At 39.9% G+C, this 16,442-nt stretch overlaps 2 protein-coding genes across 2 annotated transcripts in view; both read left to right on the top strand.

Annotated features, from left to right (window-relative positions):
- The window catches only part of LOC306965531 (uncharacterized protein), a gene marked incomplete at both ends in the record, with an annotated part of 279,183 nt that overhangs the window by 155,064 nt on the left and 107,677 nt on the right, over positions 1-16,442 (top strand). The window lies entirely within an intron of this gene.
- On the top strand, positions 14,906-16,305 carry cdc42ep3 (CDC42 effector protein (Rho GTPase binding) 3). Its single transcript, XM_079559485.1, has one exon. The coding sequence runs from the start codon at positions 15,117-15,119 to the stop codon at positions 16,110-16,112; it is 996 nt and encodes a 331-aa protein (XP_079415611.1). The 5' UTR covers positions 14,906-15,116; the 3' UTR covers positions 16,113-16,305.

Raw genomic sequence — 16,442 nt, 5'->3', positions numbered from 1 at the left:
AATGACAAAAATTTGATAGAAAATTGATGAAAAAATGAAAAAAGGGACAAAAATGACAAAAAAAATGACAAAAATGTGACAAAAAATTGACAAAGTGGCAAAAATGTCACAAAAATGTCACAAAAAATGTGACCAAAAAATGATTAAAAATTGACGATAAAATGACAAAAATTTGATAAAAAATTGACAAAAAAATGACCAAAAATGGACAAAAAAAATGTCAAAAAATTGATATAAAATTGATGAAAAAATTTAAAAAAAATGACAAAAAAATGACAAAAATGTGTCCAAATGTGACAAATTACAAAAATATGACAAAAATATGACAAAAAATTGACAAAGTGGCAAAAATGTCACAAAAATGTGACAAAAAATGTGACAAAAAATGATTAAAAATTGACGATAAAATGACAAAAATGTGATAAAAAAAAATTACAAAAATGTGACAAAAATTTGACAAAAAAATGACAAAAAATTGATATAAAATTGATGAAAAAATGGAAAAAAATGACAAAAAAATGACAAAAATGTCACAAAAAATGATTAAAAATTGACGATAAAATGACAAAAATGTGCTAATTTTATTTTTTTTTAAATGTGATTTTTTATTTATTTTTTTCAATACAAAAAATGGACGAAAAAATGACAAAAATGGGACAAAAAATGACAATAAAATGACATAAAGTTACAAAAATAAGTTGAATACCCAACAAAAAAATGATGGAAAAATCTGATGACGTGAGGAAAAAGATCCTCTCGGTTCAGGCGGGAGTTAAGAGGTTAAAGGACACATTATGCTAAATCTGTTTGTCTTTCGCCCTCTTCAAAAACTTACCTCCGGAGTTTCTTTGGCTCACGCAGTTTTGAGAAACATTTTGGAACGACAGTGGCTCATCTGGAAAAACATAATCACGAAATAGATACAATTTTCTTGGAAGTTGATTCGTCCTTGGTTTTAATAGTTTCAAGAAATCTGTTCCAGAGGCAAGATTTTTATACTTATGTTAAGAAAAAGCAAGTACTGTATTCTTATTTTGAATATTTTTTTCTTAATTTAACCTCTTTTGGACTTGTAAAGCGCAATACAAGTGTAAGCCATTATCTTTAGTATATTATTTGATGCACAATTTTGTAAACATAAAAAAAAATGACTTTTGGCAGGAACTTTGATGCAACTACTGTCTTATATCTGTACTTTTAAAAGAATTAGTAAATGTATTTCAAAATGGATGCGTCCAAAGATATGAGTGAAAACCGCAGCAGACGTCTGGAGACAAACGAAGAGGCGGCCGCATGTTTAGGCTTTACCTTCTCATGGTCCAAGTGGAGTGGGCGAGTTCTGACCTTGTGTAGGAAGAACAGCAGATGTTCAGCTGCTTCACCGTGAGTTCACTTTCAATAGTTAACTGTAAGAGCTCGCGCTTTTCTAAAGAAGTGGCCACCAGGACAAGGTCTTGGGTGTTTTGTGGAGGCGTTCCATTCAGCGGAGGTTTTCAAACACATCCTAAATGATTACGTTTAGTTTTAGTCGTGATTTTACATACAAGTTGCATTCTAAATATATTTTAAAAAAAATGGCTTCATTACCACGAGCAGTTTTACAAAGTCTCTACAAACTACAACATCATGTGACCCGAACATTAACCCCTTAACTCCCACCTGAACCGAGCACATTTTCTCCAGTTTGGCTTTACCCCAGTCCAAAAGCTTCTGGAAAAAAAGCTGAGAGAATAGCAACAAAACTGAGACGAAAAATTGACGTGAGGAAAAAGATCCTCTGGGTTCAGGCGGGAGTTACCTTTCCATGCAACTACCCAGATAGCAAAATTGGTATGGCCCAGATGTGGCCCACATCAGACACGTTGATGTGGCCCACATACCGCGTGGATTATCGGCCATAACGTGGTCCATATCCGGTTACCACATCTGGCCCACAATAAACCCAGAACAGGCCCAACTCTTAGCCAGTAGTAAACCAGATTATTCAAAGGTGCTCCAGACATGGCCCACTGATGGTATGTTTGCCACCATTGGCCCACAGATGTTTTGCCATTTCTGGGCCATTTTTGATATTTTGTATATGGGCCATATTTGGTTTGCCTCTGGTTATTCCGGTTTAAACTATCCTGGAACTGCCATGTCTTTGCCATAAGTGGCCCATATATGTGTTTTCATTAATGGGCCATAGTTGGTCATTTGCATGTGGGCCACATTTGGTTAACTGCTGGTTTATCTGGAGATATTGAGGCCACACGTGCCATGTCTTTGCCATAAGTGGCCCATAAACATTACTCCATTAATGGGCCATGTGTTGTTATGTTTTACATGGCCCACTTCTGCATTACATCTGTTTCCCGCGGGCCACACCAATGCCACAAGTGCCACATCTTTGCCTGATGTGGGCCACATCGGCTTGCTATCTGGGTAGTTTACATGTTTTTGTTGTTGTTTTTAACATTTTTCCTTGGGGACGACAAAAACTTTACAATTGGTCTCCACTGACTGTTTTTTGTTGAACCACCTTAAAAACGTAGCTCAACTGGTAGAACATAATAAACTATACAGACTATACAGAGTTTCAAAATGTTAAAACAAAGTATTTTCCACCACCTACATGTTCCAGCCATGTCCTAATGTGTAGACTGAGCTCAGACCTGTTCACCACAACTGCCTCTTTTTTTTTTTCATTTCAAAGTGCAGAGCTGGACTTCCAGGCCCCTGATCCGCCTGTTTCACATCTATGACTTTCTCGACCGCTGTTTCTCACACAAACTACAGACGTCTCTATCTTTCTCCGCCCCCTCATCTTAAGCCAGGTATCTCTCCTTTTTCCCGACATCGCCGTAAAAGCAGAATTCAATATCGCGCGTCTATTTGTCTTCCTCAAACCACGAAAACACAGAAAATCCCAGCGAGCTCCGCCTGATCTGAAACGACAACACGGTTATGCAACTTTTCATTTCGAGCTCTGAACACGGGTTTTTTTTATCACACGGTTTGAAAGCATAGCCGGGATTGTCGGAGCCACGGGAGACTCGGAGCCAGACGGTCGCTGTAGTTTCGTAATCGAGAGTTGCGTGAGTTCAGCCGGAGACGCTCGAGTCGTGACCTCCGGGTTTTCTCGTGAGGAAAACGTCACATGTGTTTAGACCCGGTGTTTCGCGGTTCAGGTTTTGGCAAATTCACTTTGGTTTTCAGTCCAAGCTCCGTTTCCCACCGCAGTTTGGCTTCGGCTCAAGGCTGTGTCAAGGCAGTGTCGAGGAACTCAGAGAGAGAGAGAGGAAGAGGTGGGAACAGGCTGAGATGTTTAAACAAGGAAGGACTGGAGATGAATAATAGTCGTCAGTGTAGGGAGTCATACAGTTGCTCTTAGTTTAAAAAAGTGTGACGTCGCTGGCACCAAATCCTTTCTTCACGAACCCGTTGAGTCGTTCATTCTTGGTCGTTTCGCAGATTGAAACATCAGTGTGGTTTTGCTCTCAGGACCTTCTGCTGCTCTCTGCCCGGAGTGTGAACAGCTGTGGGTTTAACCTCTTAACTCCCGCCTGAACCGAGAGATCTTTTTCCTCACGTCATCAGATTTTTTTCCCATCATTTTTTTGTTGGGCACTCATTTTTTTTGTAATTTTTTGGTCCATTTTTTGTAATTTTCTTGTCAAATTTTTATCCCATTTTTGTCATTTTTTGGTCACATTTTTATCATTTTTTTTGTCATTTTTTGTCAATTTTTTGTCATTTTCTTGTCAAATTTTTATCACATTTTTGTCATTTTTTCGTCACATTTTTGTCATTTTTTCGTCACATTTTTATCATTTTTTTGTCATTTTTTTGTCATTTTTTTGTCATTTTTTTGTCATTTTTTGTAATTTTCTTGTCACATTTTTATCATATTTTTGTCATTTTTTTCGTCACATTTTTATCATTTTTTTGTCATTTTTTGGTCCATTTTTTGTAATTTTCTTGTCAAATTTTTATCACATTTTTGTCATTTTTTTGTCATTTTCTTGTCAAATTTTTATCACATTTTTGTCATTTTTTTGTCATTTTCTTGTCAAATTTTTATCACATTTTTGTCATTTTTTTGTCATTTTCTTGTCAAATTTTTATCACATTTTTGTCATTTTTTGGTCACATTTTTTGGTCAGTTTTTGGTCAATTTTTTGTAATTTTCTTGGGACATTTTTGTGACATTTCCATCATTGTTTTCGTCTCAGTTTTGTCGCCATTTTCACACCTTTTTTCCAGAAGTTCTTGGATTGGGGTAAAGCCAAACTGGAGAAAATGTGCTCGGTTCAGGTGGGAGTTAAGGGGTTTAAAGGCCTGTAGGTTTGCAGCACTTCACTCTTGGAATGAACGACAGAAGGAGATTCAGTTGAAAGAACTTGGAGCTGCCCAAATCACATTCCACCAGCCCCCTCATGGCTCCTCCTGCAGGTGGTGGGTCCACAGAAGGACGACCTCATGGTCCAAACCGGGCCTGTTGGTCTCTCATCAGGGGCTTCTGAACCGCTCTTTGTCTGACCCGTCACCCCCGACAATATAGCTCCGAGGATCATTCGGGTGCTCAAACCCCTCCACCATGTTAAGGTGGCGGTCCCAGAAGGGGAAGTAATGTAACTTGAAAGTGAAATTGTTGCTCTGCCTCTTGGACACACTGAAAAGGAGATTTTTTAATCTCATTGGGTTTCATTTGGGGGGCGACAGTGGCGCAGATGGTAGAGCGGGTTGGTGACAAAATGTGACAAAAAATGACAAAAATTTGATTAAAAAATGGGACAAAAAAATACCAAAATGGGACAAAAAAATGACAAAAAAAAAAAAAAAATGACAAAAAAAAAAGACCAAAAAAAGATAAAAATGTGATACAAATTTGACAAGAAAATTACAAAAAATTTACGAAAAACACCAAAAAATGACAAAAAAAGATAAAAATGTGATAAAAATTTGACAAGAAAATTACAAAAAATTGACGAAAAAAGACCAAAAAATGACAAAAAAAAAAGACAAAATTGTGATAAAAATTTGACAAGAAAATTGCAAAAAATTAACGAAAAAAGACCAAAAAATGACAAAAAAATGACAAAAAAATGACAAAAATGTGATAAAAATTTGACAAGAAAAATGCAAAAAATTGACAAAAAATGACCAAAAAAATGACCAAAAAAATGACCAAAAAAATGACAAAAATGTGATAAAAAATTGACAAGAAAATTGCAAAAAATTGACAAAAAATGACCAAAAAAAAGACCAAAAAATGACCAAAAAAAATGACAAAAATGTGATAAAAAATTGACAAGAAAAATGACAAAAAAATGACAAAAAAGTTCCAAAAATGAGTTGAATACCCACAAAAAAATGCTTGAAAAAAAAATCTGATGACGTGAGGAAAAAGATCCTCTCGGTTCGGGCGGGAGTTAAGAGGTTCACTGACAGCAAACAATAAAAATCCCTATCTCACTGTAACCGAACCCGTGGAAACTACTTTCATGACACACTGGAAAGTTTTTGTACGTTTGTATCCAACAGAACAACATCACTTTCCTTCAATAACCCCAGTTGTTCATTTCACCCCAGTGACCCAAACGTTCCCTCCGCCACCACAACCGAACTGGAAAACACCTGTATTTGTATAACAGCCGTTCAAAACTTTACGATCCCATTTCGCCCGAACCGTCTCCCCTTTCCCTCTCTGTCAATACGCGGCCAAACAGTCCTGCAGTTCACACACACGGAGCCCATTCAGAGCCGCGATCTGCCTCCGAAGAAACCGCCGCCGCCTGCAAACACGCCACATGTTCGGCATCAGCGCTTTGTCACGGCCGTAGAGCGAGGTGACAGGTTTACACGGGCTCTCAGGGCATCCGCTAAAGCCAGGGGGGGGGAGACCACCCTCACCAGGCAGGGACACGGGTGTAAATCTGGACCAGATCTCAGTCTTCTTCTTCTGCTAAAGTGCTTCGATCTGTATTAAAGGGATACTTGAGGATTTTGATAGGGCCTCATTTCCTCGTTATCCAGAGTGTTGCTGATTTCTGGAGATGTTTTTTTTTTGTAATTCATGCAGTTCTTATATTTGAAGAGTTTTGTGGCGCTAGGCCAATGCTAGGCTAGTGCATTTCTATGGTATCAGCTAGCCTGCATTAAAAACAGTGTGACCCGCTCCACAGAGCACCTGAGGCAAATCACTTATAACGCCAGACTAACCATATAAATGTCTGTGTCCATAGAGTAATTTTAACCATTTTGCATTTAACCCCTTAACTCCTGAAAGAGCACATTTTCTCCAGTTTGGCTTTACCCCGGTCCAAAAGCTTCTGGAAAAAAGCTGTGAAAATAGCGACAAAACTGAGACGAAAACAGGGAAATGTGACAAAAAAGTGAGAAACCATTGATGAAAAAGTGGCAAAAATGTCACAAGAAATTGACAAAAAATGGAAGAAAAAAAGGACAAAAATGTGACAAAAAAATGCCAAAAAAATAACAAAAATGTGACGAAAATGTGATGAAAAATTTGACAAAAACGTGACTAAAATTACAAAAATTTGATAAAAAATGGACAAAAAATGGACAAAAAATGACAAAAATGTGATAAAAATTTGACCAAAAAATGACAAAAATTGACAAAAATTTGACCAAAAAATGACAAAAAAATACAAAAAAAAGTTACAAAAATGTTATTAAAAAATGACAAAAAAATACCCAACAAAAAAATGATGGAAAAAAAATCTGATGACATGAGGAAAAAGATCCTCTCGATTCAGGCGGGAGTTAAGAGGTTAAAATACCTTATATTTGAGCAGCATCAGCTTCGTGGTTGTATAAGCTACGCGGCGGCGGAGTGATCTGCTAGAAAATAGTCCCTCAGAATGTGATCATTCATGTGAAGCAGGTCAGTTATATTCCAAACATTACTCTATGGACACAGACATTTATATAAACACTTGTTTTACCCCCAGAGGGACTACGGGAAGGATTTATTAAGGTAAACAAGTTACTTAGCGCTGCTTTAAGTAATCTTTGGCTATGTCGCACAAGCCAGTTAACCTCTTAGCTGGATCCCATTTTCTCCAGTTTGGCTTTACCCTAATCAAAAAGCTTCTTGGGGAAAAAGCACCAAAATAGCCACAAAAAATGAGAAGAAAACAGGGATGTAAACGCAAAAAAAAATGTGACAAAAATTCAACAAAAATGTGACAAAAACGCAACAAAAAAAATGACAAAAAATCAACAAAAATGTGACAAAAATCCAACAAAAATGTGACAAAAATTCAACAAAAAAATGACAAAAAATCAACCAAAATGCAACAAAAATGTGACAAAAATTCAACAAAAATTCAACAAAAATGTGACAAAAACTCAACAAAAATTCAACAAAAATGTGACAAAAACTCAACAAAAATGTGACAAAAATTCAACAAAAATGTGACAAAAACTCAACAAAAACTCAACAAAAATGTGACAAAAATTCAACAAAAAAATGACAAAAAATCAACAAAAATGTGACAAAAATGTGACAAAAACTCAACAAAAATGTGACAAAAACTCAACAAAAATGTGACAAAAATTCAACAAAAATGTGACAAAAACTCAACAAAAATTCAACAAAAATGTGACAAAAATTCAACAAAAATGTGACAAAAACTCAACAAAAACTCAACAAAAATGTGACAAAAATTCAACAAAAAAATGACAAAAAATCAACAAAAATGCAACAAAAATGTGACAAAAACTCAACAAAAATGTGACAAAAACTCAACAAAAATTCAACAAAAATGTGACAAAAATTCAACAAAAAAATGACAAAAAATCAACAAAAATGTGACAAAAATGTGACAAAAACTCAACAAAAATGTGACAAAAACTCAACAAAAAGTCAACAAAAATGTGACAAAAATTCAACAAAAAAATGAAAAAAATCAACAAAAATGCAACAAAAATGTGACAAAAACTCAACAAAAATGTGACAAAAACTCAACAAAAAAATGACAAAAAATCAACAAAAATGCGACAAAAATCCAACAAAAATGTGACAAAAACTCAACAAAAATGTGACAAAAACTCAACAAAAAAATGACAAAAAATCAACAAAAATGTGACAAAAACTCAACAAAAATGTGACAAAAACTCAACAAAAAAATGACAAAAAATCAACAAAAATGCGACAAAAATCCAACAAAAATGTGACAAAAATTCAACAAAAATGTGACAAAAACTCCCAAAAAAAAAAAAAAAAAAAAAAAAAAATATACAAAAGGTGACTCAACACAGCAACAACGCGAGGAAAAAGATCAGTTGTGGTTCTTAGCTTTCAAATGAGGTGTTGCACAGACCTATATAATGGCCAAAGAGGACAGAATGCATTCGGTTCAGGCGGGTGGTAAGAGGTTTTAAAGGGCTCGGTAAACGGGTGTATTTGGCAACATCGACTTTTTTAGACTTTTCGACAACACAGTTCTTTCCAAACCCGGAGTTCTGCTTGGAGCCACTCGCGCACCTTTGAGTAATCTTTGCATCTTAAAAAAACAGAGGCTCCTCAAGCATCGCGGCGGCGGCTCATCCTGAGATCACGCTCTCCATCCACACCTCTCCATTAAAACAAGGCAGCAAGAAGAGGGGGCTTATAGGGAGATCGCGTGGAAATCAGGAGTGACACTAGACTGGATATTGTCTCAGCGCTTTTAGGCTGGAAGAAACAGGCAACAAAAACATGTACAGTATTTATCTCACGTACAACGGCCCCCAGTGCTTTCAAATACCTCTCGTCAGTCCAACAAAGGAAGTCAAATGTTGGTGGAAGTGGCCCAAGTGCGGTATCTGAATGGGAGCTCCTCCTGTCTCCGTGTGCGGCTCTGGCTAATGCGCCTCTGAATAAACATAGCCTACTTTAAGTGTCCGGGATGAGGCTGACACAGAGGCAGGAGGAATTCCACTGCTTTTTTTTTCTTCACTTTTTCACATTTTAAGACCTCCCAGGAATCTCCTCTGTGGGACAGTCGGGGCGGACAGTGCATCCAAAAGTAAATATGTCTATAAAAGGGCAGAGTCTCTCCTGAGCGGTGCCCTCCCTCCCCTCCTCCCCCCGGTCAACGCCAACTCACCGCATCTTTACACCGCTTGCAATAGAACAAGTGTCTGTTTGTGAATTATAGATCGTGTTTGGCGTTTTAGTGCTGAATAACCTGGCGTGGCGTTAACCATAAGTGGACATAGACACAGCGCAGAGCGGATGAGTCAGCTGATAGAACTGCAGACAAGAACCAGAGAGAAAAGGCATTTCCTTCAGCAGCAGCCACCCACAGGCTGCTCCACGCCACATCCACCGAGCAACCGGCTGAAGATACAGAGTAATCAAATAAAGGCGACAGCTGGATCCTCAGGGGCTTACTCACTCCACTGTGCTTTAGTTTCCTGGATGGTAATTGGTCCATTAATATCATTATCTTTAGGCGGGGCACATCCTGGCCAAGGGAGATGACTATTCTTCCTCACATTTGCCACATGAACTTCGGCAGGACGGAAATCAGAACTTACTGTCAAAATACTATATATTCAAGGCAACAAACGTGACAAAATTGCTTGTGTTTCATTTCGAAAGATTTGCAAACATCAGATGCTAGTGATGGGATTTAAGAGACCGGCCCTTTTTAATATAATGCTTTAATAACGTGAGTCTCTCTAAGACGTGATCAATAAAAGGCACTCTTTTTTATTTAACCTCTGAACTCCCGCCTGAACCGAGAGGATTTTTTTTTCTATCATTTTTTTGTTGGGTATTCAACTCATTTTTTGTAATTTTTTTGTCAATTTTTTGTCATTTTTTTGTCCAATTTTTGTCAATTTCTTGTGACATTTTTGCCACTTTTTCATCAATGTTTTCTCACTTTTTTTGTTACATTTCCATCATTGTTTTCGTCTCAGTTTTGTTGCTATTTTCACAGCTTTTTTCCAGCTTTTGGACTGGGGTAAAGCCAAACTGGAACCAGTCTAAAAACCAGTCCAAACCAGCATAAACCAGTCTAAAGTTGATCTAAACCAGTCTGAACTGGATCTAAACCAGTCCAAACCAGCATAAACCAGTCTAAAGTTGATCTAAACCAGTCTGAACTGGGTCTAAACCAGTCTAAACTTGATCTAAACCAGTCTGAACTGGGTCTAAACCAGTCTAAACTGGATCTAAACCAGTCCAAACTGGATCTAAACCAGTCTAAACTGGATCTAAACCAGTCTAAACCAGCATAAATCAGTCCAAACTAGTCCAACCCTTATCTAAACTGGATATTTTGAGTATTAGACACTTCAATAAGTATGCTCTACCAAACGGTTGAGCAAACTATTAAAGGGTTATTAAGCTCGTGCATCTTTTTGAGTGACAGTGCAGGATTTTAGAGGCTCATTTAGGCTCATTCTACACATGAGGACACGGCTGGAACATGTAGGGTGAGGAAAACACATGATTTTAACATTTTTAAACTCCGTAAAGTCCCTTTAAAGAGCTAGTCAATCATGAACGTCACATAACTATTGACTATGCAGAGGAATGAAGGGAAACCTCAATATCTTTAAGGATATTTAAGAAATTAGGCAACTTTTGGGGAAATTTACAGACAATTTCAGACAAAAAACTTACAGTAGAATTTGTTTTGGACCTTCCTTTCACAGTGTTATTCTTTTTGCCAGCTGGAAACCAACTGCTTTCTATTGACACTTAAGGTCTTGATTTTGGCACAGTTTAAGTAACAGCTTTTACAGATCTAAACCGAGGCCAGGAGCCGGGGGAATACAGCACAAGTCATTTGCAAAACACACTGACGTCTTTATGCCGATGAAAGGGCACCGTTGTCATTTCGTGCCGGGAAAATATCAAACGGACTTTTGTTCAAATTTTCGATTCCTACATTTTGGTGCAGAAAGCGTCAGCCTCCTCCTTCTATTTAAGATGCACTTGTTTCTGGGTAATCCCCCTCCCCAAATCCCTCAAGCCTCTCCTCCCTCCCCCTCCCCCCTCACAGCGATGCGTGTCTAAGCAGTAGCTCCCCTTGATCCCTCTGAAGTCCCGAAGTTCAGCTCTGAGCCGCAGCTGGGCCACATTAACAGATACAGGGAGCGGGCCAAGTCTCGTGTGGAAATGTGTTGAGTGCAGCACAAACATCCAGCCCTCGTCCCGCAACAGCTTTAAGGAACACTTATAGGAGGAAGCTGTTTGTTTGAGTTTGAGTCTGGAAGTCAAGTACCTATTGCCTATTTGCGAAAAACTCTTGAAAGATATGTCGTGAATACACAGTTTGAGCGGAAAAGGGGATTATCACATCACCAACACATTACAAATAAGATTAACTAAACAGGAGCAACCAATGAACATTTTCTTTCCCCCCATTCTCTCTGGATCCGTCCTTTCTCTCACCTTTTCTTTTCTTCCCCTTCTTCTCTTATTTCCCCTTTTTCATTCATATTAACCAATACAGATTAGTATTTGCAGGGAGAAATACTGGGGAGACATTTTGAAGTTTTGGTCTTAACCTCTTAACTCCCACCTGAACCGAGCACATTGTCTCCAGTTTGGCTTTACCCCAGTCCAAAAGCTTCTGGAAAAAAGCTGTGAAAGTAGCGACAGAACTGAGACGAAAACAATGATGGAAATGTGACAAAAAAGTGAGAAAACATTGATGAAAAAGTGGCAAAAATGTGACAAAAAAATGACGGAAAACATGACTTAAAATGAGAAAAATGTGGGGAAAAAAAGACGGAAATGTGACAAAAAAATCACAAAAATGTGACAAAATGTGACACAAAAATAACAAAAAATGTGAAAAAATGTGTGATAAAAAATTGACAAAAACGTGACTAAAAATGACAAAAAATGACAAAAAAATGAAAGAAATGTGACAAAAAAAATTACAAAAATGTGCTAAAAATGTGACAAAAATACAAAAAAAAAATACAAAAAATGACAAAAAAGTTGCAAAAATGAGTTGAATACCCAACAAAAAAATGATGGAAAAAAAATCTGATGACGTGAGGAAAAAGATCCTCTCGGTTCAGGCGGGAGTTAAGAGGTTAAAGGAGCTATACCTGATTGTGCAAAGAAACAGGGTCACTCAAATTTATTTGCTATTTTCTGGTCTAAACTCATCTCAAACCTTCCTAATGCATTTACAGCATCAACATTTGTCACAGGGACTGAGTTTAAACCAGGTTTCACAACTTTCAGGAACAAAACTGTCACTTCACTATCCAGTGATAGTCACTAGCCTGACATTTTATGACTGTTTAAAAGGCTTTGAAACCAGTGTTTTGAATAAATGTCTGCTTTTACCATATACTAAAGCACAAAACAAATGTTATTCCAACAACAGAAAATTTAAAAATAAAGGATAGCTCCTTTAAGTGGTACGAGTTGTGAAGTTGTGTTGACTGGCTGACTGGCTAACGTAATTTTATAAATGAGGCACTGTTGCTCTCCAGTCCAGAAACTTTTAGATTTGGGTAAAGTCGAAATATAAAAAATGCACTTGGTTAAGGTGGGGAGGTAAGAGGTTAACTGACATCTATTTTTGAAAATGACAAAGGGTAATATTTTATGAAAAGCATTGTCAGGTAGAACCATATCATTCTAAGTGATGATTTGCAGACACCACTTGGATAAATATTTGCAGCCGCATTCACAATGAACACGAACAACTGTGTCTTTGTTGCCCGGCCGGCCGCCCACTCCTGCTTTTTGCATCTGTTCAAAAGCAGGACAGTCTGGAACTTTGCTAACAGCCAATTAAAAAGTTTTGTTACAGATCCAGTCACAGTCCACGCTGTCACGACAGGAAGACCAAAGCAACCACGAGCCAAATGTTTTCTTCAACGTACTTAACAAGCGTTTTCTTTTATTGTCTCGTTCCAAACATACATTGATTGAAAAAGCCATTGCACAACTTCGTGTGTTCAGAATGAGGATGCTAATGATGGAGCTTTTTTTTTAATATAACTGCCTGCATACGACATTGGCAGCTTCTCTGTTTTTGTTTTGTAAATACACTGAGATCGTTGCAATAAGCTTCTGCCTTAGCAAATAATGCTTCCTCTCTATCTGTTCAATGACTAAATGTCATAAAAAATAAAATAAAATAAATCTGAATCTGAATCTGAATCTGAATCTGAGTTGCTAATGACTACTTTTATCCACATGTTTTTGTGGCAAAAATCCCATAGATTGTACACGTTTGTCTCCGCTCTTTTGACTTTGTTTATGTATGTAGAAATACATATAAAAGACAGTCTGTGGTTATAGGACGCAATTTCCAAATCGAGACTGGAGGCGGGGCTAACGAGAGCTCAATTAAAACAGAAGAAAGGGCACTGCTAAAAGATCGTTGTGTCACTGTTTTCGATGACGCCCCCCTAACTCCCGCCTCCCGTGCTATGGTTTGGCTTCGTCTTGGTTTGGCCAGAGTCAGCGAGATTTAAATCGTACAATTCCAGACTGTATCCCCGTGTTTCTCTTACCACGGAGGCTCGTGCCAGGCTCGGCCGATGCATCGTAAAACCCAACTTCCTAATACATCGAACGCCTGATCCCAGACTGCACGTCTTTGTAAAGAACAGGAAAAGCGTGTATTCTGACTGGCCAGGCTGGTTTCTTCGGCCGCCCCCTCCCATTTGCATGCCCAGACCGAAGACGGCGTTGCTTAGATATAAAACAATTAGAAACATAACGACCACGCCGCAGTGCGAGAAGAAGCAAACGGTGTGAAGGAAATTCCTCTCATTTGTAGCGCCGCGGTGTTCGTACATGCATTTGAATCGAGTGAGGTGCGAAGTCTTATTGGATCGTCCACATTTGGCACTCGTCGTCAGGGATGTGATGAAGTGAGTGTGAGAGTGTGGGGTGAAGAGCGGAAGAAGGAGCAGGTGATGGTTTTCCTGGTGCTGTGGAGAAGGTGTAGAGGAGAGTGGAAGCTGAAACTGTTTTGGCTGTAAGATAACAAGCGAATAGTCAGTTGTCTATTAACCTGTTGGTCACATTTGAGCTCCGCCCACTCTGAGTCTCTGTGATCTGATTGGCTTCAGAGTTACACTGTAGGTCAGACACCGTGAGTCACAGTAACATGACGCTAAATAGTGAGCTCTTTATTTTCTGTAGAAAAGCTGAGGCCTCATTGCTCTTCAGGCACAAACTGAGAAGTGAAGAAAGAAGTCATGGAGATTCTACGTTTGAACAAAAACAAACCCTTGTCATGTGTATCTGCTGTAGAGTCATGTTTGACCCAATTCCTCTGAGTCGTGGTGCAGCAGGACTGATGTGGACAGATGTTACAGAAGAAGCTCATGAGGTTCATTTCTTCAACAGTTACTATAGTAACTATTTTCTCCAAAGTAAAAGTAGATCTACCACAGTCCTGTCCACATCTGTCACGGTCCACCATGACCCACCACGACTCAGAGGAACTGGGACACACATGACCTACAGCAGATCATAGATTTGGACATTTCTTCAATCTTTAGAAGCATCAATCACACGTTTGTGTTTTGTAATAACTTCTCCTATATTTGTTGCTTTTACCATATTTTGAGTTTCAGCAATGAAGCCTCAGCCTTTTTGCTGGAAACAAAGAGCTCACTGTATTTAGCCTCATGTTACTGTCACTCATGGTGTCTGACCTAAAGTCTCACTCTGAAGAAAGTCAACTCACATTTACACTGAGAAGGTTGGAAGAGCGCCCCCTTGTGCCACCTTGCATCCAAATGCCCGGACCAAAACAGTGGGTCCTATACGGGCTCAGGTATTCTAAGGGGTTAAGACTTGTGCTCTGGATTGATGGTTCTTGAGGTGCGATCATTTCGGAGAAGTTAGCATGACAAGGAACAAACGATCGGTTCAGCTATGTGCTTCTAAGCCAGACATCTGAACTCACAAACTCTCTTTTCTCTTCCCCAGGACTGACCGATTGACCAGACCAGTTGCCGCTCGGAGTCCTGTTTCAAGATCTCCGTCCCTGCAGCCGCCATCACTTCTGGGGCCTCTATTGAGAATGTAACTCTAGCTTCTCCCTTGAGGAAAGCTGCATCGCTGACGCCGAACTTCATATTGTCCTGTCCAGAGTATCCGATCTCTATCCAATACCGCCATGCCTGCGAAAGCCCCCATCTACCTTAAGCCCGCCCCCAACAAGAAGGGCAAAAAATGCAGGCTTCGGGATATCCTGTCACCGGATATGATTAGCCCTCCGCTGGGGGACTTTCGCCACACCATCCACATCGGCCGAGGGGGGGAGAGGGACACTTTCGGAGACATATCTTTCCTCCAAGGCAACTACGAGCTGCTGCCGGGCAAAACGGAAATCCAGTATGGCGTCCAGAGCGAGTATACGCGAGCGAACAGCACGGGGGACGCGTCGTACGTGGAGACGCCTTCGCCGGTGTTGAAAAATGCGATTTCTCTGCCAACGATCGGCGGGTGCCAAGCGCTGTCCCTGCCCTTGATGTCGTCGCACGTGTACTCGATGCCTCCGGAGCCGCTGGGGGACATCTTGGGCCCGCCGATGAAGCCCGACCGCATCGACCAAGTTGAGATCATGCAGATGGACGCCCTGCTGAGATCCATGGACGTCTTCGGGAGCGAGCCGTCGTCCCCGAACGCGGAGACGCTCGCCAAGCCCGACGTGCTGCTCGACCTGCTGGAGAAGAAGCACAAGTCAAAATCCAAGGGGAAGTCGACCAAGTCCAGCCGGAGCGAGAAGCTGTCGTCGTACGGGAGCTCCAAGACGAGCGGCAGCCTCAACAGCGACGCCAGCAGCGACAGCTTCGACAGCATCAAAGACGACTTCAAGCCCAAGATCTACAGCGACAACGGCGACTGCGACGGGTTCGAGCGCTTCGCCAAAGACTTCACCTTCGAGCGGGAGCGTCCGAAGTGCGACTGGGTGGACCGGGACAGCGGGGTGGACGAGGGGCGCATGTGCGACTTCGATTTCGAGTTCGCCAAAGAGAAGTGCGGCTCGCGCGACTCCCTCAGCCAGCTCACGGGCTCGCTGCTGTCCCTCGAACTCGACCTGGGGCCCTCCATTTTGGATGATGTGCTAAATATCATGGACAAGCCGACAGCAGTGAAGAGCAGGCCTTGAGCTGCGAGGGCGTCCCAACGGGGAGAAAGGGAATTTGCAAAACAATACGGGCAGAGAGACTCAGAGCAATCAGAAAACGGTGTCTGGACGTATCATTGAAGTGAACACTGCAAGAATGGAATGTCTTTGAGAGTTTAAATGACCGGGGTTTTAAAAGTAGATCTGAATTTGAGTGTTGTTGACCAGTTTAGATGCTTTTCAGATGTTTTTGACCATTTGGTGGAACTGATATGTCAGTTATTTAAGTTTGGGGCAAACTGATGTGCGTCTTTAGGAAGGAAATACCAGTTGGCGAATGTACCATCACTGACAATGGCAATAAAACCTATT

This window comes from Gobius niger (genome assembly GCF_951799975.1).
Source record: "Gobius niger genome assembly, chromosome: 7".
Taxonomy (NCBI): domain Eukaryota; kingdom Metazoa; phylum Chordata; class Actinopteri; order Gobiiformes; family Gobiidae; genus Gobius; species Gobius niger.
Note: the sequence above shows the minus strand (reverse complement) of the source record. Positions and strands in the feature narration are given on the sequence as shown.